General features: G+C 58.5%; 2 protein-coding genes across 2 annotated transcripts; both read right to left on the minus strand.

Annotated features, from left to right (window-relative positions):
- Positions 1 to 7,275: 7,275 nt before the first annotated feature.
- Positions 7,276 to 11,006, minus strand: GPX8 (glutathione peroxidase 8 (putative)). The gene is made up of 3 exons (XM_070411401.1): positions 10,783 to 11,006; positions 9,985 to 10,246; positions 7,276 to 7,795 (listed from the first exon to the last, which is right to left on the minus strand). Exons 1-3 carry the CDS (start codon positions 10,993 to 10,995, stop codon positions 7,632 to 7,634), a joined length of 639 nt encoding a protein of 212 aa, XP_070267502.1. The 5' UTR covers positions 10,996 to 11,006; the 3' UTR covers positions 7,276 to 7,631.
- Positions 11,007 to 18,770: 7,764 nt separating this feature from the next.
- Positions 18,771 to 25,611, minus strand: GZMA (granzyme A). The gene is made up of 5 exons (XM_070411402.1): positions 25,516 to 25,611; positions 22,727 to 22,871; positions 21,551 to 21,692; positions 21,087 to 21,359; positions 18,771 to 18,993 (listed from the first exon to the last, which is right to left on the minus strand). Exons 1-5 carry the CDS (start codon positions 25,583 to 25,585, stop codon positions 18,832 to 18,834), a joined length of 792 nt encoding a protein of 263 aa, XP_070267503.1. The 5' UTR covers positions 25,586 to 25,611; the 3' UTR covers positions 18,771 to 18,831.
- Positions 25,612 to 25,783: the final 172 nt, after the last annotated feature.

The following is a 25,783-nucleotide window of genomic DNA, read 5'->3' on the forward strand; positions in this document are numbered from 1 at the left end:
CCGCACCCCTCGCCCGCCCTCCTCGCTGCGGCGCGGCCTCTCCGCTCAGTTTTCTCAAAATCCCCGGGCTTCACCCCGTCCTCAGGCCCAATCCCCCTGCAACCTCCTCAAAGCGCAGCGAGTCCCTCCCCGCACCTGGGCGGGTGGACATGACCTCAGTGGGTAAAGATCAGCATAAAGGAGTTACTGAATGTTTCCAGGTTCTCCAACAGGTGTTCCTAGTGCTCATGTGGCCCATGATGTTCAGGGCCTTTTAATTGTAAGTTTACTCTTTGAAACCATTTGACTTGGGCAAAGGCTACAAACGCGTTACAAAGAATTCCATCATATACCCAACTTCCCTAAATACTGACATTTAACCGACCCAGAGCACACTGATCATACCTGGGAAATCAGCGTTCCTCTACAGCCAACCTACAGCTGTCACTCCAGTTTCTACATTACCCGGCAAAGTCCCTTTTCTGGCCCAGGATTCAGTCCAGGGTCCCACCAGGCTGTCACATGTACTTCGTTTCCCCCGGTCTGTGACAGACATTCATGATTGACACGTTTGAAGGGTACAGTTGGCCACTTATTTTTTTTGAATTCCTTTAATTTGGGTTTGCTTAGTATTTTCTCAATTTTAAATTCAGGTTATGTATGTCTGGCAAAAAATACCACAAGAATGATGTATGCATCGTAGCCAGGGGCACACGTCAGCGTGTTGTGTCCTTTGTGGCGACATTGCCTGGGGACCTGGTGAAGGTGGTGTCTGCCATGCCGGTGCCGGGAAAAGCGGTGATTTCTCTGTTTAAGCAAAGGAGGCAGGTGTCCTCACCGCTGCACCGAGTTCCAGCACATTCCTGGTTCCCACTGCAGCCGCTGCGGTGTTTGCCAAATGGCGATTTTTTTTCTGATTTCATCATTCTAGTGTTAACTTTTATTCTGAATATTTAAACGCACAGTGACATTTTAAATGGAGACATTGGACATTTTTCTACTTTCCCTCAGGGAAAAGGCATTTGGAAGTTGTGCGAGATGCTGTGGAGTTAGCAGCTAGATTGGACTTTATGCCTGTGTTACCGATAACTGAATTCTAAAGGAGCAATTCGCTATTCTTAGTCCTTGTGAAAACGTGGACTCTAAAATAACCCCAACTGGCACGGATGTCCGAGCCCGTGAATGGATTTGGGCTTTACTGCTCCTTGTACCTGGGCTTACAAATGGGTAAACGTAAAATGGTCTTTAGAAACAGAACGAAGGAAAAGCCTTCACTGTCAGTGCCAATGTGTCGCCGTTCTTAGCTGACATTTGAAAAACTGATCTTTTCATGAACAGTAGGGCCGACGCTCATCCAGGGACAGTTCAGTTCACTTCGCCTGCACGTTTGCCGAAAGGACTGGCTGGGAGCCGGGCCGCGGACCCCCTAACGCACCGCAGGGGCGCAGGTTCCGGGGGTGACACGGGGCGCCCTCCGGTGCCGGCTCTGAGCACGTGGACAGCCGGCCTGTGGAGGGTAAGTCGCCCAGCAGCGCTTCCCTCCCCGCGTCCGAGGGTGGAAGCCGGTCCCAGCCCGGCCCGGCCCCGCCTGTCGCGCCCGCAGTGAGTTCGGAGGGAACCTCTCCGATGCCCGGCTCCCCGGACGCGTCGCCCAGGAAAACGCAGACGCACGTGCTGCCTTAGAGCCAGCGCCACCGAGTCCGCTCCCCGCGCCCCTCCCGCAGCCCCAGTGCCGGCCCCTCCCGGTCCCGGAGCCCCGTCCGCCCGGCTTCCCCGCCGCTCCGCGCTCCCGACCAGCCCTCCCGTCCCCGCCCCCGGTCCCCGCCCCGGGTTTTGGGGGGAGAGGCAGGAGCCGCCCGGGGCGAGCGCGGCGGAGAGCGCGGGGGTCCCGGCCGTAGACGGAGGGAGAGCCGGGGGCGCGCACGGGACCGTCCCTCCCGGTGGGCGGGGCTGGGGAAGGCCCGGCGCGAACGCTTTGGCCGCTGGACGTGGAAGAGCGTGAACCCCCAGGTCCCGCTCCTCCGCCCGCCAGGCCCCGCGTCCCCGCCGCCGGCACCGCCTCGGCGCCCGGCCAGCCCGCCCGCCCGCGCCCCGCGCCCGCCCGCGGCAAAGCTTGGCGCCCGGAGCGCGCGCTGGGACCCGGCCGCGGGGCGGGGGGCAGGGGGCGGGGCGTCCGCGGGGAAGCCCTCCCGGCTCTGACGTCACCGCAGCGCCGGCCAATGAGACGCCGGAGAGGGGATTCCCGCGCCGGAGGCCGCCCGGCCGGCGTTTTAAAGGGCGCTGGCGGGACCCGCCCTGGGAGCCGGGCAGGGGCCGGGCTGGGGTGCGGCCGGGGGCCCCGGTACGAGAATCGCCACCGGCGTAGGCGAGGCGTCCACACTGCAGACCGGGGCTCCCGGGCCGGCGGTCCCCGGGTGGAGCGCAACCTGCCCGCCCGCCCCGCGGAGGGTCCCGCCCGGAGGAGACGCTGGGGGCGAGTCGGCTGCGATCCCCGCTCCCCCGGGCTCGTGTCGGAGGCGCCTGGTGATTCCCGGTAGAAGCGGGCGCACAGCCCAGCCGCGACCCCAGCCTCGCGGGGCGACAGCTGCGTTCCGGGGGCGGATTTGGAAACGTCCCCGCCGCCGGGATGTTCCGGGCAGTTTCTCTCCCCACGTGTTTGTGTTTTCAAAGGAGAAGGCCACGCGGAGGCGCCCGAGGCAGAAGCGGGAGAGGCCGCGGCTCCCCGGTGAGTGCGCGGCGGGGGCGGGGGGTGCGCGGCGTGTCTGTGTGTCTGTCTGAGCTCGGAGCTCGCGCGCACTGCTCTTGCTGAAGGCACGTGTGGGGGCGTGGGCTGCTCTGCGGTGTCACGGACCGGAGGGTGTGACCACACGCTAACGAGGATTCTGCAAGAAGCCGCCGTCCGGGCGCACGGCCGTCCGCTCGCCGCCGGGCGCGCCAGGCAGGCAGTGCATCGCTAGCGGCTGTCGTTTCTTCGAACAGCGGCTGCGTGCGCGCCCCTCTGCCGCGCCCACAGCTCAGCCTCGGGGGGGGGGGGGGGGGGGGGGGGGGGGGGATGGTGCCACCTGCTGGCGAGACGTGGCGTCGCCCAGGGCCTCGTTGGCCGGCGGTCATTTCCCAGCTCATCCAGCGCAGCGCTTTCACCAGCCGGTGAATAAGGAGACAAACCGAGTGGCTTTTTCTCACGTTTTCCCACATAAACAAGCCTCAGGTGCTTTCAATCGCTCATCACCTTTCACTTCTCCAGGCCAGTAGTTCCCATCCCTTTCATCTTCACACACGATCATAGTTTCAACCCCAGCACCATTTTTTATAATTTTTCTTTAGGTGGTGACACTATAAAGCGAGCACTTGCAGAACGCAGTGATGAGTGCCTCTAATGGGAGCAAACAAATGCCATGGAAGTTATTCAGTCCCCTGAATCCGTCAACATCGCCCTCCCCCACCCAGCTGAGCTGTGTCTGAGGCCAGCTTCACTGCCCAACGCAGGCAACTGTGGTCTTGGCAAAGAGAAGTAGTTAGAAAAGCCGTATATAGTTAAGTGTAACTTTGAATTCATTTGTCCTCCAGTGACCTATTCCCATATCCAGGCTTTTAATTTGGAAGACCCAAAGTGTAGGCGTTTTGAGAGCTTTGTAAGTTTTGGTTAGATTAAATGATAATATTGGCTTTGTTTCTTGCAACGGTTGTGGAGGAATACGTTTGTTTTCTATATGCTTTCTTCAGGGTGACTGTTAGGATTAAAGTTCTGCCCCTGTTCCACACGACATTCCGCCTCAGTGACCTCATGGCCGTGAAAAGCAGCGGGACCCAGGCAGGCGGGCGGTGCCTGCTAGTGGCTGCGTGGGGCCCACTCAGCAGCCGTGACGGCCCTGCCACCTGCTTCCGGTACATTCTCCCGGCCGCCGCGCCTGGCCTGTGTGTGATGGGCTGGCAGTGTATTGTTAGCTGGTCGGTGTGTGGATGACATCAGCTAACATGCAACTGCTATCTCATTGCACGTACGCGAGCATCGAGCGTCACTAAATCTGGAAGGTGTGTGTGGGCCTCTTGCTACCACCCAGCAGATAAGCACAGTGGACTCAGTCTTGCTGTTCAGTTACTCAATGTAACAGACAGATCCCTATGTGGGAGAGCTACTCCGATTCCTCACAAAATCCCAGGTCATGTTGTGGAGGCTCTAATACTTGTAGGCCTCAACTTCGTCTTCATTTTCTGTAAAATCTCAGACTCATATTTGGAAGTGGGCAGAGATGTGGCTGGTGGAGGGGGAAGCGCTGAGCAGATGATATGATTGTAAGTGTTTTCTCCTTCCCTTGAGGCCTGGAGCGGGGCCAGGCTGTGCTGGGTCCCAGCCTTGCAGGGCGCGCGCGTGGGCAGTGGCTGGTGTTCATAGAACTGACAGGTGGTCCGGGCGATGGGTTACCCCTAAGTGAGATCTGAGAAATACATCGCATTCTCTCCTCTGCTGGTTAGAAGTTATTGGTAAAATGACCTTTATTCTTACTTAAATGTAAACAGTTCTAGAATCGGGGGTTAATAGATGCCTGGAATTTCATTCCTGTGCGTTTTGCTGCTCCAATCTCACCCTCTTTTTGCCCAGTATCATTCCGTTTGCGGGATCTTTGTGTTTAACTAGCCCGTCCGCATGAGTATTGTTTTCTTAAAGGTGAAAGTGCAGCGTGTTATTTTTCATAGAAAGTCACTGAGCTGTTGATAAAATAAAACCTCCTCAATTTAGAAGGCTTGGCCTTTGTGTTTTAATGTCTGTAAACTGAAGAGCCGAACGCAAAATGCCAACGTTTATACTCGATAAAGAGAATGTGTGTTTACAGCTGCTCTTCAGTTCCATGTTGAGATGATGAGAAAGGAGGGAAAGTGGAATCAAATGAAGAGAAATGGAGAGCGTGAGTGAGGAGGAGAATGAGGACATGAATTCACAAGGAAATGTCTCCCTGTGAGTGAGAGGGAGAGAGAGGGAGGCAAGGCCTGGAACCCTGAAGGGAAAGGAGGAGGTAGCTTAATGGAAGAGGTGGGAAAGGAGGAGGGGAGGAGGGGAGGGGGAGGGGGAGGAGGGGAGGGGGAGGGGGAGGAGGGGCAGAGGGAGGGGGAGAAGGAGGAGGAGGAAGAGGAGAGGAAGGTAGGGGGAGGAGGAGGGAGGGTGTGGGGGAGGAGGAGGGGGAAGGGTGAGGGGGAGGAGGGAGAGGGGGGAGGAGGGGGGAGGAGGGGGAGGCCCTGCTGATGGGGAGTGTTATCTCTGGGGGTATTTTCTCTTTCGGCCGGTGGGCGGGCGGCCCCTGTGCTTCCACCACTACCCTCCTACCCTCCCGAGGGCTCCAAATTCCCTGCTGCTCTTTATTCTCCCCCAAAGGAAAGCTTCCCTCTGAGGGCGTGGCCTTTGCAAGGAGGGGAGGGGAGGGAGGGGAGGGGAGAGCGGTGACATGTAATTCATTCCAAGGCAAAGACGAAATCCTGCTGAGGGATCACTATCCCCTACCAGCTCACCCACAGGCCTCCGTGTTCTTTCAGAGAAGCAGGAGGGAGTGTGATCTTCGGTTTAGCGGTGCCGGGCAGGCTTTCAGAGCAGTGAAGGCACTTAGGGAGGTACCTCCGGAGACAGCTTTGTTTGGGGGGGGGGGGTGGCTTCGGTGGGGGGGGTTGTGTCTGTTGTTTCTGGGGGGGGGGGGGAGTTGCCTCTGTTGCTTCTCGGTTGGCGGTTGGCGCAGTGTTTCCTGCCTGCGGACAGTCCGCCAGGTCCTCAGGCCACAGCCTGACACCCGGGTGTTGTCAGCAGCTCTTCCCATAAAGTGCCACGTGAGGGTCGACGTGAAGAGTCATGGTGCTGTGGCTCTCGCTCTCTCTCTGGAGGGCCTGGTGAAACCTGGGGAGTCTGATTAGAGTGTGGGTGAGCTGGAGGCTGCTCGCAGGGGCTCCCGAGAACCAACTGTGAAATTCTCAGGAATTCTGCCAGCCGTCAGGAAGCCGTGGGCCGGTCGAGACTGGCACGTGGGAGCACTGGCACCAGGGAAACGGGCAAATGCTGCAGAGTGGGTTCTTCTTGACCAGCCCCACTGCACGGATGTCACAGGGATTACAGTTGGGAAACGCACACATGTATGTGCACGTGCTGCAGACACACCGAGTCACTCACCAGCCGCCACTGGGTGTATGCTGTATGGGCTACAGTTAAGAAATGTGGCCTGGCCAGTGTGGCTCAGTGGTTGAGCGTTGACCTAGGAACCAGGAGGTCACGGTTTGATTCCTGGTCAGGGCTCACCCCACACTGGGGATCGAGCCTGCAACTCGGGCTTGTGCCCTGACCTCCTGGTTCCTAGGTCAACGCTCAACCACTGAACCACGCTGGCCCGGCCTCCTGCTTTCATATCTCTTTCATGAAATGAGTATTTCATGGCACAACCACTAACCTCACCAATGTGGCACCCTCACCGATAACGATGAGGCTCACAGAGCTGAACGCGTGACTGAGGAGGCCGGTCGCTCCTGCGAGGACTGGGCCCCTACAGGTGCCCCTCTCTGCGCAGAGTGCTGCTCTCGGGGGTGATGCGCACGATGGCCACCGTCAGATGATGTCACATTGAGTTCTCCCCACGTGGCCAGTCTACTGACGAGATTAGCGACCAACGTCAACCCAAAAGGGCCCCAGTTAAATGACCAGAAACTCATGGATTTGTCCTTACACTTGGGGCTTTCACTCGGAAGTAAAGACCGACTCACACTGTTAATCCTGTCTTTATGGAACTTGAGTGTCTCCTGGAAAATAATAGTGGAATATTGGAAGTGATGAAGGCCTTTTCAGATACTATGATGATGATGTCATAATGACTATTTGGCCAGATGTAATAAAACATGCTATGTGCTGAGGGCCTGGGGCGGGAGCAGGGGCAGGCTGGAAGGGGTCAATGGGGGGGAAAGAGGAACATATGTAATGCTTTCAACAATAAAGAATTAAAAAAATAAAGCATACTGCCCTAACCGGTTTGGCTCAGTGGCTAGAGCGTCGGCCTGAGGACTGAAGGGTCCCAAGTTCGATTCTGGTCAAGGGCATGTACCTTGGTTGCGGGCACATCCCCAGTGGGGAGTGTGCAGGAGGCAGCTGATCGATGTTTCTCTCTCATCGATGTTTCTAACTCTCTATCCCTCTCCCTTCCTCTCTGTAAAAAATCAATAAAATATATTTTTAAAAAATCATACTATGAACTTGTACATAAAAAAACAAAATTCAGTACATGAAAAAAACCCCCCAAATATAAGGATTTGGATCTAAATGTATATGTACTTTATGTTTATTTTGTGTTTTATTACATAAAACGGTCCTTTACAGTTAGTTACGCGTTTCAGTCGCACGGTGTCTGGCACTCGGTGGTCTGTGGGCACGTCCAGGAGGGGCCTAGGGAGCGTCAGCAACAGGAAGTGCCGCACTTGGGGACCATCCTGCACGCTCGGTGCGGCCACAGGGCCTAGTGTGTGCCCCGGGGACCCGTCGGACGCCCTGTGTTTGCTTGGGGACGTTCATCACGAGCAAGGCAGCCTGAGCCCCCGCAGCGCCCGCCTTGCCGGGTTTGCACTCGGCCGCGCCGCCCGCCGAGGAGACAGACACTGGGTTCGGACTGGGCGTGGCGGCGCCTCCTGCCTTCTCAGAGGTCCTCCCTCTTCCGAATGATCATCTGCCGGATGAGATCCGCCACCTCGGGCCGGATGGCGTCCACGGGCTCCTCGGGCCTCCAGGACCTGACCACGCGGCCCTCGGGGCTGACCAGGTACTTCCAGAAGTTCCACCTCGGCTCCTTGTTGGAAGAATCTGAAATACAAGGATACATTTTCATTTTCAGGAGTGATTTCATTTTTTGTCCAGGTTTTCAGTTCTAGGACCTTCCCACTTTAGAATCAACCCCTGGGGTTGCCGTCATGTCACAGACAAAAAGCAAAGCGCCAAACGAAGCAAACGCGAGACCGGAGGAACCAGATTCCTCCATAGTCGGCGACTCCACTAAGGCTCCGCTGAGCTAACGTGACATTTCAGATCTGCTGATCTAAACAAATCACCTTGTCACCAGCTCAAAGCTTTCAGTTTCTTAACATTTTATTATTTTTTATTATTTTTTTAAAAAAATATATTGATTTTTACAGAGAGGAAGGGAGAGGGATAGAGAGTCAGAAACATCGATGAGAGAGAAACATCCATCAGCCGCCTCCCGCACACCCCCCACTGGGGATGTGCCCGCAGCCAAGGTACTTGCCCTTGACCGGAATCGAACCCGGGACCCTTCAGTCCGCAGGTCGACGCTCTATCCACTGAGCCACACCGGTCAGGGTGAGTTTCTTAACATTTTAAAAGATAAAATATTTTAAAAGTCCTTTGTAAAGGGAATGTGTAGGGTACTTTTCATATTAAATGTAAGTTTTTCATAGTTACCTATTACATAGCTGAAAATGGTAAGACATTTAAAATAACCATATATTTTGAGGAATTGTGACACCCTTTTGATGCATCTTAATTTACATGAGAAACGTAGATTTTTCTCATATCACCCTGGATTCATGCGCATTGTTATTGACTGGCCTGAGAAAAAACATAACTGAAATGTATCAGGTGCCTGCTGTATGCCCGGCAGCCGCTCGGTGCTTTAAATGGGCCGCGAGTTCGCTCTCCAGCAGCCCTGGGAGGTGGGCGGCGTCATTCTCCCCATTTTGCAGATGAGGAACGTGGAGGTCCACGCACAGGTGTCATGGCCAGTGATGTGGGAGCCCGGAGCGACAGCTGGGGGAGGACCTGGGCGTAGGCGACACCTGATGGGAGGAGGAGCTGGATCTGAGGCTTCGCCCAGGAGAGGGCAGAGTAGGAAGAGCCCATGTGATTTCAGGAGAATCCAGAGGGTCAGAGGGTCAGCAGGGTGAGGGTGGGTGGGAAGGAGGACGCTGCAGGGGGGAAGAGGAGGCGGGACCACCTGGTCAGCAGGGGCGTGACAGAGCCGGACACAGCGAGTGAGGAGGGGAGTGGAGGGAGGTGGCAGAGACAGGGGGCTAGCTCTCCTCTCAGAAACGGAGGAGGAGGAGGCGGGAGGAGCAGTTTTCAGAGGTGGAGATGCTTTGCTTTGTGCTGGAGGAGAGCCAGCGAGGGCACCTAGGTGACGGGATACAGTGCAGCCCGTAGTCACTTCTGTGTCTTTGCTCTGCACACGGGGCCCAAGGACCTGCAGGGAAAACAGGGCCGAGGACCCGGCGGCCTCGTTGGATGAGAGGACGGCACCTGGAGGAACTGAGTCGGCCGGGCAGGCAGGGGACAGTCCTTCACTCTCACCTTACCCCACCCCCCCAAGCGACCTGAGGGGGTGGACACACACAGTGATCATCTCATTTTACAGACGAAACAGGCACAGAGAAGGCCAGCGATGTGCCTGAAGCCACACAGCACAGGGCGGGGCTGGGGTTCGAGCCGGGCAGACTGGCCAAAGCCTGTGCCTCAGTCACTCACCCTCACTGCCTTTCTGCCCCCGACTCCTGCCGCGAGCCCGACTGCAGGAACGGCCCAGCACTGCTTCCTCCAAAAGAGGGTTCTATGCTGTTTTGAATTTCAGCAAAAACCCGGTAAACTGAGTATTATTCCTCCTTGAGGAACATGAAATCCAGTGCGGACATAAGTGCGGACAACAGGGCTCTGCACTGTTCACGGGAGGGGCCGCCCAAAGCCCACTTCAAGACCAGGGGAATCCGTGGACGTGGCTATGGCCACTTCTCAAACAACGTGGTCAGTGAAATGATCATAAGGAATAAGATACAGTGGGATAGGTTTGTTTGGTCATCCAAGAAGTCAAAACGTTGATTTCAGGGCAGCATAACTTCTAGAAGGTTTGAAAGGATGACATGTTGCCTCTCGGACGGCCTTATAAGACGTCCCCCGAGAGCATTTCCAATGAGATAGGAGAGTGGTCCTGTTTTAGAAATGAGAGCAAGGAGCAGCTTCCCAGGGGGAGGAGGGGAGACGCTTACCGACAAGGAATCGGAACGCGGGCTCGGCTTCGGGCCCCAGGATCTTAATCTTGTGGAAGATGGGGAAGGTGACCCCGTAGGTGCTCCTCGCGAAGGACACGACCTCCCTGCTGGGGCGGGGCTCGGCCTCCCCGAACTGGTTGCATGGGAAGGCCAGGACGCTGAAGTGGAAGGGCCCGAACTCGCGGTGCAGCGCCTGCAGCGCCAAGTAGTTGCTGTCGGTGAGCCGGCAGTCGCTGGCCACGTTGGCAACGAGCGTGACCTCCCGGGAAGAGAAAACAGCCGAGCGGAAAGTGAGCAGGGACGAGGCCAGAAAAGGGCTCAGCCAGCAGCTGAAATAAACCCTCACCCGGGGGAACGCGGCCGGAGAGAGGGTTATTTCATAGCCGGGCACCCCCCGACCGATGGGGACGGGGCCTGGATGCCCAGTGGAGACGCAGGCAGATCCCCCCCCCGCCCCCCCGTTAAAGGCACCAGGTGCTCAGGAGGGTTTTTTAAGAAAGATGCTCATCGATAGAGTGCGTCTAACGTTGATGTCTCCGTAGTCACATCAGTTACCAGAATGTCCTAAACAGCCGTCCTGAAGCATCGATGCAGCGTTTTAACGAAAGCAGTTAAGACGGTGAGTTTATCAGTAGAAGCAGGTGAGCTGTGAGAGCTCTGCTGGCTGCCGGGACATGCTGACGACATCACTTCGCTATAAATGATAACCTCCGGCCGCTGGACTGAGACAATCGACTCCACGGGGTGGACACGTGGCAGAGCAGAGCGGCAGAGACCTCAGGAGGAGCAACTTACTTTGCCTTTGAACTTCTCCAGGGAGACGGGCCTGCCCGCGGCGTCCTTCACCTCGAACGCGTAGAAGCCGCCGGGCCGGGGCGGGCGGGCCCCGAGCTGCAGCAGCAGCAGCAGCAGCAGCGTCCCCGCGCACAGCGCCAGGCACAGCAGCACGGCCAGCGCCCTGGCCCTCGGCCCCGAGCAGCGCAGGGGCTGCGCGGCCAGAGGCTCCATCTTGGAGGATCGGGAGGGAGGGCTCAGGGGATGGCTTTCGAGGAGGAGCTGAAACTCGAAACCCCAAACCCAGTTCCGTGGAAAACCCGGAAGGACGGATGGACTTGGACTCGCCCGCCCTCCCACACTCGGAGCCGGCGGCCCTCCTCAGACGGGAGGGGGAGGCGGGGAGGGCGCCCAGGAGTCCCCAGGGCTTTGTAATGCCATCTGCACGTTCTTCCAGGAGTCAGGACATGGTTGGTCGCTCGCTTGCTCGCTCGCTCTCCCAACAAAGACAGGATTCCCCCAACAGGTGGCGCCCTTGTCCCTGGGAAGCGGAGGGCTGGGTACCCAGAGCACATGGATCTGGGACCGCAGGGCGGGCATATGATGGGCATGGATGTCACACCCGCTCTGTGAGCTCAAGGAATTTATAATAAAACCTCTGAGGGGCTCCTGACCCCAACCTCCCCTAGCGAAGACCCTGCCCCGTGAATAGAGTAGAAATAAATGGATGATAAACGATGGCTTAAAACCCTCCTCTACCATAAAGGACACGACAGTTCGTGTTTTTCCTGTTTTTGGTCATGACCGACAGTAAGAACAGGTGGCTGAGGAGTCCGTGAAGCCCACTCCCACTCGAACATCCATGCCCCCGGCTCACGGGCACCTTAGAGCACTTAGTTCTGAAGGTGGTTTCTCGTTTCACCAATGGGCTGCGACCTATCGGAGAAAACGTGTCGGACTCTGTAAGGAAGCAGAATTTAACAAATAAGATAATTCACTGAGAAGGCACGGCTGCTGGGGCGCGGCCTCCAGCTGCTTGATTCTCATCTCTGTTCCCCCTGGCTGCTCCTGCAGGAGGCCCCCCGCTGTGTTGAACATCTAGGGGCAGCCACGGGGTGGGGGTGGGGGGGACCACACTGCCTGAGACCCCCGGCACCCGCAGCCCTGTTCCAACTGAGGTGCTTTGCTCCCCCCGGGCCTGCCGCTGCGTTTCCAGGGAGTGTTGGGAAGATCACGGGTGATGGGAGCCCTTCCCGCCACCATTCGACCTCAGGGCGGCTCTGCCTCTGGTCGTGTGGAGGTAGCTGAGCAAAGCCCACCGCTCAGCCCCGGCAGAGGCCAACGCCACTTGCTTCCCGGCCTGGGAGGAGTGGCTACACAGAAAAGCATTGTCTCCTGAACACAGTTTCCAGCAAGAACAAAAGTGTATCCGGCACGGATCACCCCGCAACTGTGACAGTTCCACTCGGGGTCTGTGGCCGAGTCACTGAGCAACGGGGTTCCTGGAACCCTGCCGTGAGAACCAGGGGAGCCCCCACCCCAATCTGTCCGAATTCAAGCAACGGCTGGGAGACATGCGGCCTGGCGGAAAGAAGGCCTTTAATGCACGTCGAGAGCCGGTGTCTGAGGGCGGGGACGCGGAGCAGCGATCGATTGATCGATTGATCGCAGGCTGTCATCCTCCTCGTCCCTCCCGGGGCCTCCAGGCTGAGGCCCCTGCAGCTTACACTCCCTCCCCTACTGCCCAGGTCTTACCCCCGCCCCCCCCCCTTGGGCTGTTGTTTTAAATGGCTGAGGCCTTTCTAGCTGTCTCCACCCCCTTAGGCCCTAGAGAATGTGCTGCTGTCACACAGCTCTCCTGCCCTCCCCTCCCTGTACCCGGCTGCCCACTGGCCACAGGCTGTTTCTTTTCTGTGAAGACGGGCCCTCGAGGCCTGTCTCCTACGGCCAAGCAGCTTCCCGCCTCGCTGCCAGGGCCGGGGGCCTGGCACTGCGCACCTGGCGCTGGGCAGGAACCGCCCCTCGGCCCCCAGCCCCCCAGGCCTCACGCCCCAGGGCAGGTGCACACTCCGTCTGAGAAAGGTCAGGCCGCGGCTTGTTTTGGTTTCCAGAGCGACAGGCCTCCTTGGTGTGCCCCTGCCTCCGGGGTAGATGTGTCCCATGTCTGGTCCACACGCGTATGTCAACCAGCTCCTCAGGCTGTGCCGCGTGGGCCCAGGAACCAGCCCCCAGTGAATTCACAGGTCGCCTGGAGAACGTGAACGGGGCAGGCGACAGTCCCCCGGGGCCCGGCCGAGGGAGGAGGAGAGGCTGACTGTCCCCAGGCAGCGCGGGGAGGGGGGTAGGGGGGAGGGGAGGGGGGTTATTTTGATAAAATCATTACAATAGATTCCAGGAACTCGCAGGAAGGGACCCAGAGCCTGGCCGTGGAGAGGCCAAGATGACGCCGCCCACACTGGCCGGAGGCTCACAGCCCCAGGTGAAGCAGCCACGCAGCCTGGGTTCCCGTGGGGCGACGGGAAGCTCCCTCGATGGGAAAACTACTTAGAAAGCTCAGGCAGCGGCCCGCGTGGCTCAGGGGTTGAGCGCCGACCTAGGAACCAGGAGGTCACGGTTCGATTCCCAGTTGGGGCACAGGCCCGGGTTGTGGGCTCGATCCCCTGTGTGGGGTGTGCAGGAGGCAGGCGACCCATGATTCTCTCTCATCGTTGATGTTTCTCTCTCTCCCTCTCCCTTCCTCTCTGAAGTAAATAAGAAATATCCTATATAATAAAGAGCTAACATGCTAATTAGACCAAACAGCTGAACGACCGTCCTGATGACATTCGGGACAAAGCTGGGGCTGCGAGGGGCTGCTAGGGCTGAGCCCCTTGCACGAATTTCGTGCACCGGGCCTCTAGTATATATATAAAAAAGAAATCGCTGGAAGGGGCTGAAGGTGTATCCTGATGTGACCCAGAAGGGCCACCGGCCGGCTGCTGGGCCAGCCACACTGAGAGACGCAGCCGGTGAGAGCAGCCGTGGCTGTGGCCGTGGCCAGACGGGAGGGAGGGGGGGCTGATGTGGCCGAGCCCGCGGAGCGCGGTGGTGGGACACGGTCTCTGGACCACCTGCCTGAAGGGTCCGCACGCCCGGCAGGAAGAGGAGGCTGAGGTTCACGCGAGGAGAGGGACTGGCCGTCACGGTCAATCTGAGTGTTGAGACCTCGGAGTCGATGGCTCGTGACCGGCCGCCGCTGTGAGGGGCTGTGGCCGCGGCAGGTGGGTAGGGCCTGGGGACACATGCCTGGAGCCAATGGGTCATGTTGTTGTTAATCCTCACCTTTTTCTTTTATTTTAAATAATTCTTTATTGTTGAAAGTATTACAGATGCCCCTTTCCCCCCATCGACCCCTCTCCAGCCCCCCGCCCCCTCCCCCAGGCTCCCCGCACCCTGTTGTCTGTGCCCACGGGCCATGCATATGTGGATACAAGGTCTTTGGTTGGTCATCCCCACCCCTGCCCTCCCCTGGCTTCCCGCTGGGATTCTGCACTTAGTTCCACACTTCTGAGGGTATTTTCCCATTGATTTCAGAGAGAGTGGGAGAGAGAGGGGAAGAGAGAGAGAAACATCGATGTGAGAGAAACACAGGGATTGGTTGCCTCCTGCATGAGCCCCGACCGGGGCCCCGGGCCGGGGAGGAGCCTGCAACCGAGGTACGTGCCCTTGACCGGAATCGAATGCAGGGCCCTTCAGTCTGCAGGCCAACGCTCTACCCACTGAGCCACACTGGTGAGGGTGCTAATGGGTCATCTTGGCGACTTCTGTCTCGACCTCAAGGTGTCCCCAGGGTCCCTCCTGGGATGTGCAGTGTCCCCCCCTCGCCCCCCGAATATTCGTATCAGATTGTTTGCTATTAGATGTGTGTGTTCCTATTGCATTTTGTTACTTCCTGACCTTGTTTTCAACCCCTCGAGGTTCCCATACATTCTCTGTGCTCTCAATTCCTCCTGATTTAGTGCCAACACGACGTGCCTCTCGAGGTAAACAAGCCAGACCGATGTGCGTGGAGCATCGAGTCATTCAACCCTCTTCCCTCCTTTGTCTTGTTTCTTATCTCCCTCTTCCTCTCTATGAATAAGTGCTCGCGTCACGTAAAACTGTGTGACAGGCATTTCCTGGACGGGAGGTGGGCCTGGGGCAGCAGTTCCAAACGCCGAGGACGAGCAGCCCGTCCGCGGGGCACTGCCCGCGCTGCGGCCATACCCACCACCCCTGGAGTCGGGCCGTCTGCGCGCCGTTCGTTACTGACTCAGCATTATTAGATGCCGAGCATCTGACACAGGAGAAGAAGCGTGTGTGTAAAAGGGCGGAGAGAATGTGCCCTAGTGTTGTGATATCCTAGGAGGCTATCTGCCTACCCTCCTACCTACTGTCTCTCCCTCCTACTTTCAGAGGAGTCTGGGTTCACAGCGAATGAAAGGGAAGGACAGAGTTCTCCTACCGCCCCCCCAACACAGGCCCAGCCTCCCACTGTCCACACCCGACACGAGACGGTGCGTTCGTCACGATGGACGGGCCTGTGTGATACATCACTGTGACCCCAGCCACGTGGGCAGCGGGTTCAGTCTTGGGTTGTAGATGCCGTGGGTCTGACACACGTGGAGTGACAAGCATCCACCATGACAGTGTCTGCTCTAAGGGCCCCTTGTACGTCACCCATGCCTCCCGCCCTCCTCCCACCCCTGCAGACTCCTCACTGTCTCCATGGCTTTGCTTTCGCTAGAACGGCATGTCGTTGGAATCCTGCAGCCGTAACTGTGCAGAGTGGCTTCCTGCACTTGTGCGTACTGAGGGCGCCTCCGTGTCCGCCCAGGGCTCGCTCGCTCGCTGTGCTGAGCACTGAAATGATATCCCGTCGCCTGGATGGATCGCGTCTACCCTCCACTCACCTGCTCAAGCACGTTCTTGTTGCTTCCGAGTTTGGGCAACTCTGAGTAACGGACCCGTTTGTCCGTCCCATTGGCCTGTGCGCCTCCTCTTTGCCAGCCCGCCCTGTCCTGATTCCTACAGTCCCTGGCCAGCTTTGACGTCGGATGTGCCGGTCCCTCAGCTTGGCTCTTCTCACTCAGGGTTGTGTTGACTCTTCTGGCACTTTTGCCCTCCAGATAAACCTCAGAATCTGTTTGTCCATATAAAAAAAACTTACCAGGATGGCGCTGAATCTTTAAATCAACTTGGAAAGAACTGACATCTTGACAGTATCAGATCTTCTCATCCACGCACGTGGACTACCCATTTATTTCATTTTCTTTGATGAGAGTTTCATAATTTCCTCGTATAGTCATTGCACACGTTTGTTAGATTTCCACCCAAGTGTTTCCTTTTTGGGGGATCAGTGAGAACTTTTCAGGTCTCTCTGAACAACTTTCAAATATGCAACACCCTTATGATTTTTAAATTTCACACCTGGAAGTTTTACTTGAGTTTTGTAGAACCGTTGAACCGTTGCTGGCATAGCCGGGCGCCGGAGCAGCCTCGCCTCTGCCACACCCGCAGGTGCCCCGGTGCCGCCGGCCGCCCGGCAGCTGCTCCTGGTGGAGGGAGCATCGCGGGATCACGCTTTGCTCAGCTGCGGTCGAGGGGCCCGCGGGGCGCCGGTGTGGGCTCAGTTCCTGTTGATCGCGTCATTCTCAGCCGAGAGATGAGAAGGCTGTGGCCTGTGGTCTGACGTCGCTGGGGTGTTTTGATGAGAATTGAAACTGAACCCCCAGATCCGGTTCCGACCTCAGGGAGTCCCGGGGGGGCCGCTGCCAGGAGCAGCTCCGTGTGCTGGGCCGGAGCAGTGAGAAGGGCCAAAGGCGATGGATCCGTGTTCATTGACGGGCCTCCGAGTCGGCTCAGGCCCACGGCGGTGCTGATGTGGTGGACAGAATCGCACACGTGTCTTTGGCTTTACAACCTCCTGTGACAGGAGGAATGCTCAGCGCGTGAGGCGGCGTCTCGTGTCTCCCCACAAGATCCGCCGTTGCCCTCGGCCTGGCCCGCGAGTCTCTGTCTGAGGCAAGGCCATCGGGCTCTCGTAGGAAGCGTGGGTTTAAATTAACATGCGGTCTTTGTTTCTCCCTCTGCAACCGAACTTCCGTTTCATCGAGACGACCACTATCTTTTTTTTTTTTTTAAATATATTTTATTGATTTTTTTTACAGAGAGGAAGGGAGAGGGATAGAGTCAGAAACATCGACGAGAGAGAAACATCGATCAGCTGCCTCCTGCACACCCCCCACTGAGGATGTGCCTGCAACCAAGGTACATGCCCTTGACTGGAATCGAACCCGGGACCCTTCAGTCCTCAGGCCGGCGCTTTATCCATTGAGCCAAACCGGTCAGGGCACGACCACTGTCTTTACTTCATTGCTTCCCACCACCTGCGAGGATCGGCAGGGCCCCCAGGACTTCGCGGGTGCAGCCTGTATCCCCGCAGGCTGACGGCTCAGAGACAAAGCCCGAGTCCCAGCAGGTGCGGGGATGCACGCTGCTCCCGGCAGCCAGGCGTGAGGACCCGGCACCCGGGTCCTCGGTGAGCACGGAGTGACTGTGCAGACCAGGCCTTGGATGTTGAAATGGCGTCACGCGTCCTGTGCTCTGGCCGACACCTGCAGCTGGATTTTGGAGGAGCCAGCTGGGCTTGGCCTGCTGTCCGCACGGCGTCCCACCCACCCGGGGCTCATGCAGTCGGCAGCTCCGTGTGCAGTGCTCACGCGCAGCAGGCTCCTGGGTGCTGCTGGGGCACGAGATGCACACATTTGTTTTACGCATGAGGACGACGGCGCGGATGGCAGGCTGCTCGTAGGCACTTACTTTAAACGTGGATGCGTCGAATCCGTCAAACAACAGCAAGTGTCCTCACAGGAGACACGCGAAGAGGAGGCGTGTGGCTCCAGGGGCCGACCCTGAGCCTGTGGCCACAGGGCAAGGGCGGCCCAAGCTGCAGGAGCCCAAGGGGCAGGGACGGGGCCTGGAGCCCCGAGGGAGGCCCTGCTGGCTCCCAGGGCCCAGAGGGAGGACGTGCCTGCTGCTGAAGCCACGCGTGTGCGCACGTCGGTGTGGCAGCCACAGGACACGGGTGTGAGGGGAATAAGCGCCACCTTAGCGCCGGCCACGCTGCCCGGGTCCCCGGCGGCTCAGCACCGCGGAGGAGGCCGGCTCTGAAGGAGGCGGTTCCGCCGGGGCCCTGGGCTGGGAGGGATCCGTGGCCACACCCGGCGGCTTCCCAGCCTCAGCACCAGCTGGACAGTGGCCACCAGTTGCCTCCTCTCCCACCGGCCACCTTGAGCCCAGACACCTGCGGGCGCGGCCGCAGAGGACGGCCCGGCCTGTGGGGGGCGCTGCTGCCAGCCCTGGCCCTCGTCTAAGCGACAGTGAGGTGTGGCCTGTCTCCCCTGTGGGTGCTGAGGGTCCAGCTGGACGAGGGGCCTTCCCGAGGGGGTGCGGCTCTGAGCTGCTCGCTCAGGGGACGCGCTTTGCTTCCTCCACGGCGTGTCCCACACCCGTCTCTGACCCTCCCCCTCCTCTCTGCTACCTGCCCCCCTCCTTGTCCTCCTCCCCTCTCCTGCCCCCTCCGTCTCCTCCTCACCCCTCCTCCCACTCGGCACCCTTCTGCGATTCTAACCTGTCTCCCTGAGTTAGTTTTGCCTTATGCCAACCTTCAGAGAAATGGAGTCACTCAGAAAATACTATCTTTTTCGTCTGGCTTCTTCCACTCAACGTCATGTTTGTAAGGTCAGTTCACACTGCTGCATGCAGGACAGCTCGCTCTTTCATCGCTGTGCAATAGTCCATCACAGCAGTTGCCGAGTTTCCTGTGGGTGGCTATTCGGCCCATTTCCAATCCCGACTCTGCGTATCACTGAGACATGGGTGACACGGGTGACATGGGTCCCCGCCCGCCCCGGCCCCTCCCCGGCCAGGCTGTGGCCCTGCCTCGCTTCGCCCCCGGGAGTAACAGACGAGGACCCGGCGCAGTCGTGCAAGTGATTTTATTGATGGCGGGACTGAGGCGCCGCAGCAAGTGCAGCGGAAGTCAGCGATCTAAGCCGCCCTCCGCATCGTCTTCGTGATCCAGTTGAGGTATTTCTTCGAGAGCAGCATGTAGACGCCAGGGCCCCGGGGGTCCCCGCACTTGCCTGGCTTCCCGAAGGACGTGACGCCCCTGAAGGTGCCCTTGCAGATCAGGGGGCTCCCGGAATCCCCCTGCGAGACAGGAGAGGAGAGGCTGTGAGCACCGAGCAGGCCACGTAACGCGGAGTTAAGACCAACCGTCACTGAATGAAGTTAGCGCTTAAAAACCCAACCGCTGGGGATATTTTAATATTTTTAAATCGGCTTAATGTGTGGACCAGTGGGAGTTACAGTGAAACGTGTACCACTGTTTGTTATCCTGTGACTTTGAGATCCAGTCTCTGCTTTAGGAAAGGAACTCTCCTGCTTGTCAAATCATCAAATGATGGGATTTGAGGCAAAAAAGAGGAACCACGGTTTTTAGTTTGTCCAGCGGACAACTGTCTTCCCAAAGAAGGAAAACCAAAGCCCTGTCCCTCACCCTCTCCCTGGACACCCTGCTCCCCGCGCCTCCCGTGTGAGGGCTTCGGACGGAGGCTCCGGCCTCAGGGATTGCACGTCCAGCTCAGCCTGCACAGCGGAGGCTCCTGGGGCTGGGAGTCCCACTCTCTCCTCCCCACGGAGCCTCCTGGTGTGTCCTCCCCGGGGGATTCTAGAGTCAGCCTCGTGTCACAGGAGGCCCGGCGTCTGGGCTGGTGGTGCCAGGAGGGCCGTGCCTGGGCCTTGGGGCCTCGCTGGGGCCTCCCTTTCCTGCAAGAACAGGCCCAGAAGGGTGTGAAGTGAGGCGCCCTGTGAGAAGCGGGGTCCTCCCCGCACAGATACATGGCACCCGCCTAACACAGTGCCTGACTGTCCCAGAAGGAGTCCTTCAGGTGGAATCCACCAACGGCATTGAGCGCCAACAAGGGATGGCTGAGCGTGGGTGTGTGTGTGGGGGGAAGGTGGCAGGGGTCTCCGGATGTTGCATGCGGTTCTCACAGCGGTGAGGGCAGGAGAGGGCAGGGTGAGGAGGGCGGGGGACAAGGGGGGTGAGGAGGCCTCTGAGGGCAGGTGCCACCCTCCCCTGGGACTGGCCCAGACTGGGGCCGAAGGCAAGGCCGTCAGCTTCTGCCGACGAAAAGCAGCGGGAAGGGGGACAGACTCTGGTTCCCACATCCCACACCCCATTCTCCTCTTGGATGAGGCTCAGGGTGTTTGGAAAAGGTGGGAGGTGACGAGCCAGCGCTCAGAGCTCAAACACGGCAAGTGCGTCTCCTGCCTCCCTCCTCCCGCGGGGCCCTGACCCGTCCCTTCTCCGGGGGCCACGCTCGGAAGCTGTTTCCTGGGACTGAGCTTGGGTCTCGGAGGCTGTGGGGTCTCGCTGAGCCCTCAGTTGGCTTGGGAATGACAGGCCTTTCAGACCTGCCGGGGCAAACGGCAGAGGCATTTTGGGGGTGTGCTGAGATGTGGGGAGCAGGGCACAGAAGGGCTCTTCTGAGTGTTACGTATCTTAAAATCTATAATAAAAGCGTAATATGCTAATTAGACCGGACGTCCTTCCGGATGTCCTTCTGGATGACCTTCCAGATGAATTGGGGCTGCAAGGAAAGCCTGGGTCCCGGGTGCCTGCCGCCGGCCGGGGAAAGGAAGGCCTACTCTTGCACGAATTTCGTGCATTGGGCCTCTAGTATATATATGCTTCAGAGAGGAAGGGAGAGGGAGAGAGAGAGAAACATCAATGATGAGAGAATCATTATTGGCTTCAGTCGGCAGACGTAAGCTCTATCCACTGACCAAACCAGCTAGGGCTATGTTTAGGTAGACGTACGTTAACATGAGAGGAAAAACCATTGCTTCTCTGGTGGTTTTGATATAAAATCCAGAAGAAACCACAGTCCACCCAGGCACTAGGAGCCAGCCTGTCCTTTTTGCTGAACAAGCCCCTTAGCAGAAGCCACGGCCACGAGAGGACTAAGCGTGATGAGAGGTCTCAGCATGAGGAGAGGACTAAGAGTGAGGAGAGGACTAAGCATGACGAGAGGGCTCAGTGTGAGGAGAGGACTGAGCGTGAGGAGAGGGCTGAGCGTGACGAGAGGGCTGAGCGTGAGGAGAGGGCTGAGCGTGACGAGAGGACTGAGCGTGAGGAGAGGGCTGAGCGTGAGGAGAGGACTAAGAGTGACGTTGCTGTTTCTATTTCTGCACAACTTGACCCAACAGCCGAAGTGAGGGGGTCGTCTTTCACTTACGTTGCACGTGTCTTTCCCACCTCTGCGGTCTCCGGCACAGATCATGTCCGGTTTGATCACAGGGTCATGGCCATAGTATTTGGGGCCATTGCAGGTCTCCCTGTCCAGGACGGTGACCCAGACTTCTCTCAGCGTATCGGATGCACGGAGCTCGTTATTGCGAATCAGCCCCCAGCCTGCCACATGGCACTTGGTCCCGGGTTTTACGTCTTCCCCCCTTTTTGGGAGTCTCAGAATAGCCACGTGTCTATTAATTGTTGCTTTTCGCCCCAGCTGTGGGAAGAAAGCATAGAGTTAACAGGATGGCATCATGAAATATTGGCATGTTTATAACCCTAGGAGCCCCCTCCCGTAGCTACAGTCAGCACCTATCGGGGCACCGAGGACGCTCGCCACGCAGGTGGCCCGATGATAGGAGGTCCTATGATGTTGGAGTCAACGGAATGTAAATCAAAGGTACGTGCCTTCAGAAGTTGAAGGTCGCCCTCGTGCCTGTTCTTCTCATAGCTCGGATAGGGGATCTGCTTCTTCACCAACATGATCTGCTTCTCCGGCTCCTGCTTGGACTGGGAGTGAGCCCCCAGGATGACCTGTGACGATCCGTTCCTGGAAAAGACGCAGCATGTGAACGGGTTTGCGCCTTTGAATCACGGCCGGTCACTTTCATGGCCCATTTCTAAAGGTGCTCGCCGTGCCTGCAGCTCAGAACAAATGGGCACTTGAAAGACTAACAAGATGTTTATGAAGTTATCATCACCATCATCACCATCACCATCATCATCATCACCATCATCACCATCATTATCACCACCACCATCACCATCATCATCATCACCATCATCACCATCATAATCACCATCATCATCATCACCATCATCACCATCACCATCATCATCACCATCATCACCATCATAATCACCATCATCACCATCACCACCATCATCACCATCATCATCATCACCATCATCACCATCATTATCACCATCATCACCATCACCATCACCATCATCACCATCATTATCACTATCATCATCACCATCATCATCACCATCATCATCATCACCATCACCATCACCATCATCACCATCATTATCACTATCATCATCACCATCATCATCACCATCATCATTATCACCATCACCATCACCATCATCACCATCATCACCATCATCATCACTACCATCGCCAGTGCATTCACAACAAGCTAAGCTGGGTTTATTGAAAACAAATGATAACTCCATGGCAGCAAAGCCAAGTCGTGGGGTCTCTGTTGGGGTTCGGTGTGGCCCTCGCCCCCATAGCTGTGAGAGGGCTTCGAGCTGTGCCCCCTGGAGAACAAGGCTCCCAGTGGCTTAGGGACAGAAGCAAAGCCACCAGGTGCTGGAGAGTAACTCCCTGAGGGCGGCTGTAAGAGCCACCAACTTACCTTAAATGGAAAAACGTTCAGAATCGGGACCCGTGCGAGGGGACCCCATCTGCACGCCCTTGGGTGTGAACACATTGGGGTGGCTGTCGGGAGGAGGGTCCACGCCACTTCCCTCACTTTATGCTAAAGGTTCGTTTCGTGGCATTTACTTTTTAAATTAACAGTCACCAAATGGAAGACCCCACCCACTCTCGTCTGCAACGCAAGCACTCACAGGGCGCAGTGGGCAGCTGTCAGCACCCAGGCGTCCGCGATCAGGGCCCCCGCGCACAAGCTGTCGTTTATGCCTCTGATCAGCGCCATGTAGGGCCTCGAGTGAGCAGTCACTTCTGTTCCTCCGATTATTCTCGCGCAGAGGCCTGTGCAAAGGGAAGAGGCGAGTCACAGCTGGCTGAGCCGCCAGAGCTCGCCCAAAGCCTCGCTTCTCAGACCAGAGGTGCCATCCACACGGTGAGGAGTGTGGGGAGCACCCCATCCCCAGGGCGAGGAGTGCGGGGAGCACCCCATCCCCAGGGCGAGGAGTGCGGGGAGCACCCCATCCCCAGGGCGAGGAGTGTGGGGAGCACCCCATCCCCAGGGCGAGGAGTGTGGGGAGCACCCCATCCCCAGGGCGAGGAGTGTGGGGAGCACCCCATCCCCAGGGCTCCCCGTGGGCATGTGAGTGCAAGGCCCTGCCCGCGGGGCACTCCCAGAGGTCCCACTCCTTCCCCCCAGAAGCACACCCCGTCCCTTCCAGGATGGCCAGGCTGGAAATGTGACCCTTTGGGGGGCGGGGGTGGGCAGGCCGTGTGCATTGGTCTCCAGGGAACCGTTGCTACGGGAGATGCTGGTGATGCTGACAACACCCAGTGCCTCCCTTGCAGGCTGAGTGACAGCTGAGCGCTGCCCCTTCACACCAGGTCCTTGCAAAAGCCCATACCAGCTGCGACCTTGTCCGGGAGTCCTGTCACCATCCCCGGAGACGTCCTTCCCTGACCTCTGCCCTCCCCTCCCAACCTGGGAGGAAGCACCCATTGCGCCCCAGGCCCCTCCGGCTCTGGCTGGACCCCGAGGTTGACCTCAGCGCTTTCCCAGGACGTCGGGGAGGGAGGGAGAAGGTGCTGCGAAGGGACTCTGCCCTCACCAGGTTCTGGACCATGGACAGGAGTCTGTCTGGACTCATTCCCGGGACGGAGATGGGACCGGAGGTGTGGGCTGTGTGAGGCCCTCCCCGGGGCCCCTGCCTGCACCCCGAGTTCAGGAGTCTCTCACACTATTGCTCCCCGCTGGCTCGGACTTGTGACTCCTCAGAGGGGCCGGTGCCTGGACCGTTATTAAAGCGAGTCCCTGCAGGTTCCCAGTCAGGTGTGGACAGCGGGAGTGGGGGGCGGGGAGGGGGCCGCGGGGCTCTGGCTGCCAGAGGGATGGGGAGGGGCCACTGGGGCTCCAGGAGGGAGAGGAGAGGAACTGGGGACCCGGTGCTTCCATGAAGGCAGGTCCCCAGGTGTGTGGGGGGCCTCCCGGGCGGGAAAGCCACTCGCAGGACATGGCGCAGAGCCTGCGTGACGCGCACACACCTCAGAGGAAGGCCACGCGCCCACAGCCCACCCCTGCAGGGCGGCCTTAGACAGACGGGGCGGCTTCAACACTAGCGCTCCTGGTCCCCACCCAGAGGCAAAATCGGTGGGAACCTCTGGGGCCGGGCAGGGCTCAGGATTTAAAAGCCTCCGGAGGGTTCCGCCTGTGGGGCTGAGTCTCATCTCTCATCGCCAGCCCTGCCTCGCTGGCCTGAGCCTCCCTGGACCCACATTGCTCTCTGATGGCAGGACATCGAGTGGAGCAGAGGGGCAGGGGTGCCTGGGGGCTGGGGTGCCTGGGAGCTGGGGTGCCTGGGGGCTGGGGTGCCTGGAGGTTGGGGGGCTGGGGGCTGGGGGGCTGGGTGCCTGGGGGCCGTTTCCTCTGAAGAACAGCTAGGACGGAGCTCTGCCTGCTCTCGTTCACCGAGTGAGAACCTGATGCGCCCACACAGCCTCCTACTGGGCCGAGCTGACACCGTGCCCTCCCTTTTGTCCGGAATGACCTGCGACCGTGCATTTTAAGAATTTCTTCTCAGTTTCAGGTGCAAGATGCACCAGAGACGTTCCTTGGGGATTTCTGGGGGGAAGGTTGTTGTACCCTCAGCCGCTGCCCCCACTCCCCCTCCACGGCGTGACCCTGGGAAGCCCACGCTGCCCCTCACTCGCCCAGGAGGCCAGCCCGGCCCGGAGCCCTGCGCCCCCGGAAGGTTTAGGGAAAATCAGCCGCCTAGGGCCGTCTAACCCCCAGAGAGAGCGTGGTTCCCCGGGGCTTCACGCTGACGCACAAAGCAGGCGCGTCCCAGCACAGCCACGAATCCGCTCGACGCACAAGGCAGCTCCCCGTGTCCAGGGTCCAAGGACACACTAGCCCGGAGAGATCATGAAAGAAATTTTCCATTGATTCTTAGAGAGAGTGGAAGGGAAGAGGGAGGAGGGGGAGGAGGAGGAGGAGGAGGAGGAGGAGGAGGAGGAGGAGGAGGGATCAATTGGTTGCCTCCCGCATGCACCCTGGGGCCAGGGATCGAACCAGCAACCCAGCCAGGTACCTGCCCTTGACCGGGAATCGAACCTGTGACCCTTCGGTGCTTGGGCCGATGCTCTACCCACTGAGCACACCAGCCACGCGACTATAACCCTGCTCATCCCTGACTTGCTGCAGGTGTGGGTCCTGCTGTTCACTCCTTAAACCGCCTGCATTTCTGTAGCAAGAGCGGCCCTGCGTGCTCCTCCCTCAGGGGCTGCCGATTGTTCCACGCGTCCTCGCGGGCAGTTTACGGGGCAGCAGCGAGCGCTGGAGGCTCCAGGCCCTTTTGCGAAGAAATTGTGCAGAAGAATGAGGACGCTTTCCCTTCTCGCACACAGACATTCACAGCCCCCGGCAGAGTGCGGGGCTTGGGGGAACCGGCCCGCTCCGGGTGCTCACGGACGTGACAGGGGCCCGTCTTACCTCCGGGAAGGAGCAGGAGAAAGGTGGCCGCGGAGAGAGCGGAGGCCAGAGCCGCCCGGGAGCCCCTCATGCTGCCCAGCCAGCCGGGTGCGTGGGATCTGTTCTCCGTCCTTGGCCGACTGCTCTTTATACTGCGCTCAGAGGATGTGGCTTTCTCTCTCTCTCTCTCTCTTTAAGTTTCAAAGTTGAGCCCTAGGAAGTGAAACACCAGAAGTGAGAACAGCTCTGCGGCAGTGGCTTACGCTCGTTGGGCTGGGGGGGGGGGGGG

This window comes from Myotis yumanensis, unplaced genomic scaffold (genome assembly GCF_028538775.1).
Source record: "Myotis yumanensis isolate MYYU_CA2020_CCGP unplaced genomic scaffold, mMyoYum1.0.hap1 SCAF_4, whole genome shotgun sequence".
Lineage (NCBI taxonomy): Eukaryota > Metazoa > Chordata > Mammalia > Chiroptera > Vespertilionidae > Myotis > Myotis yumanensis.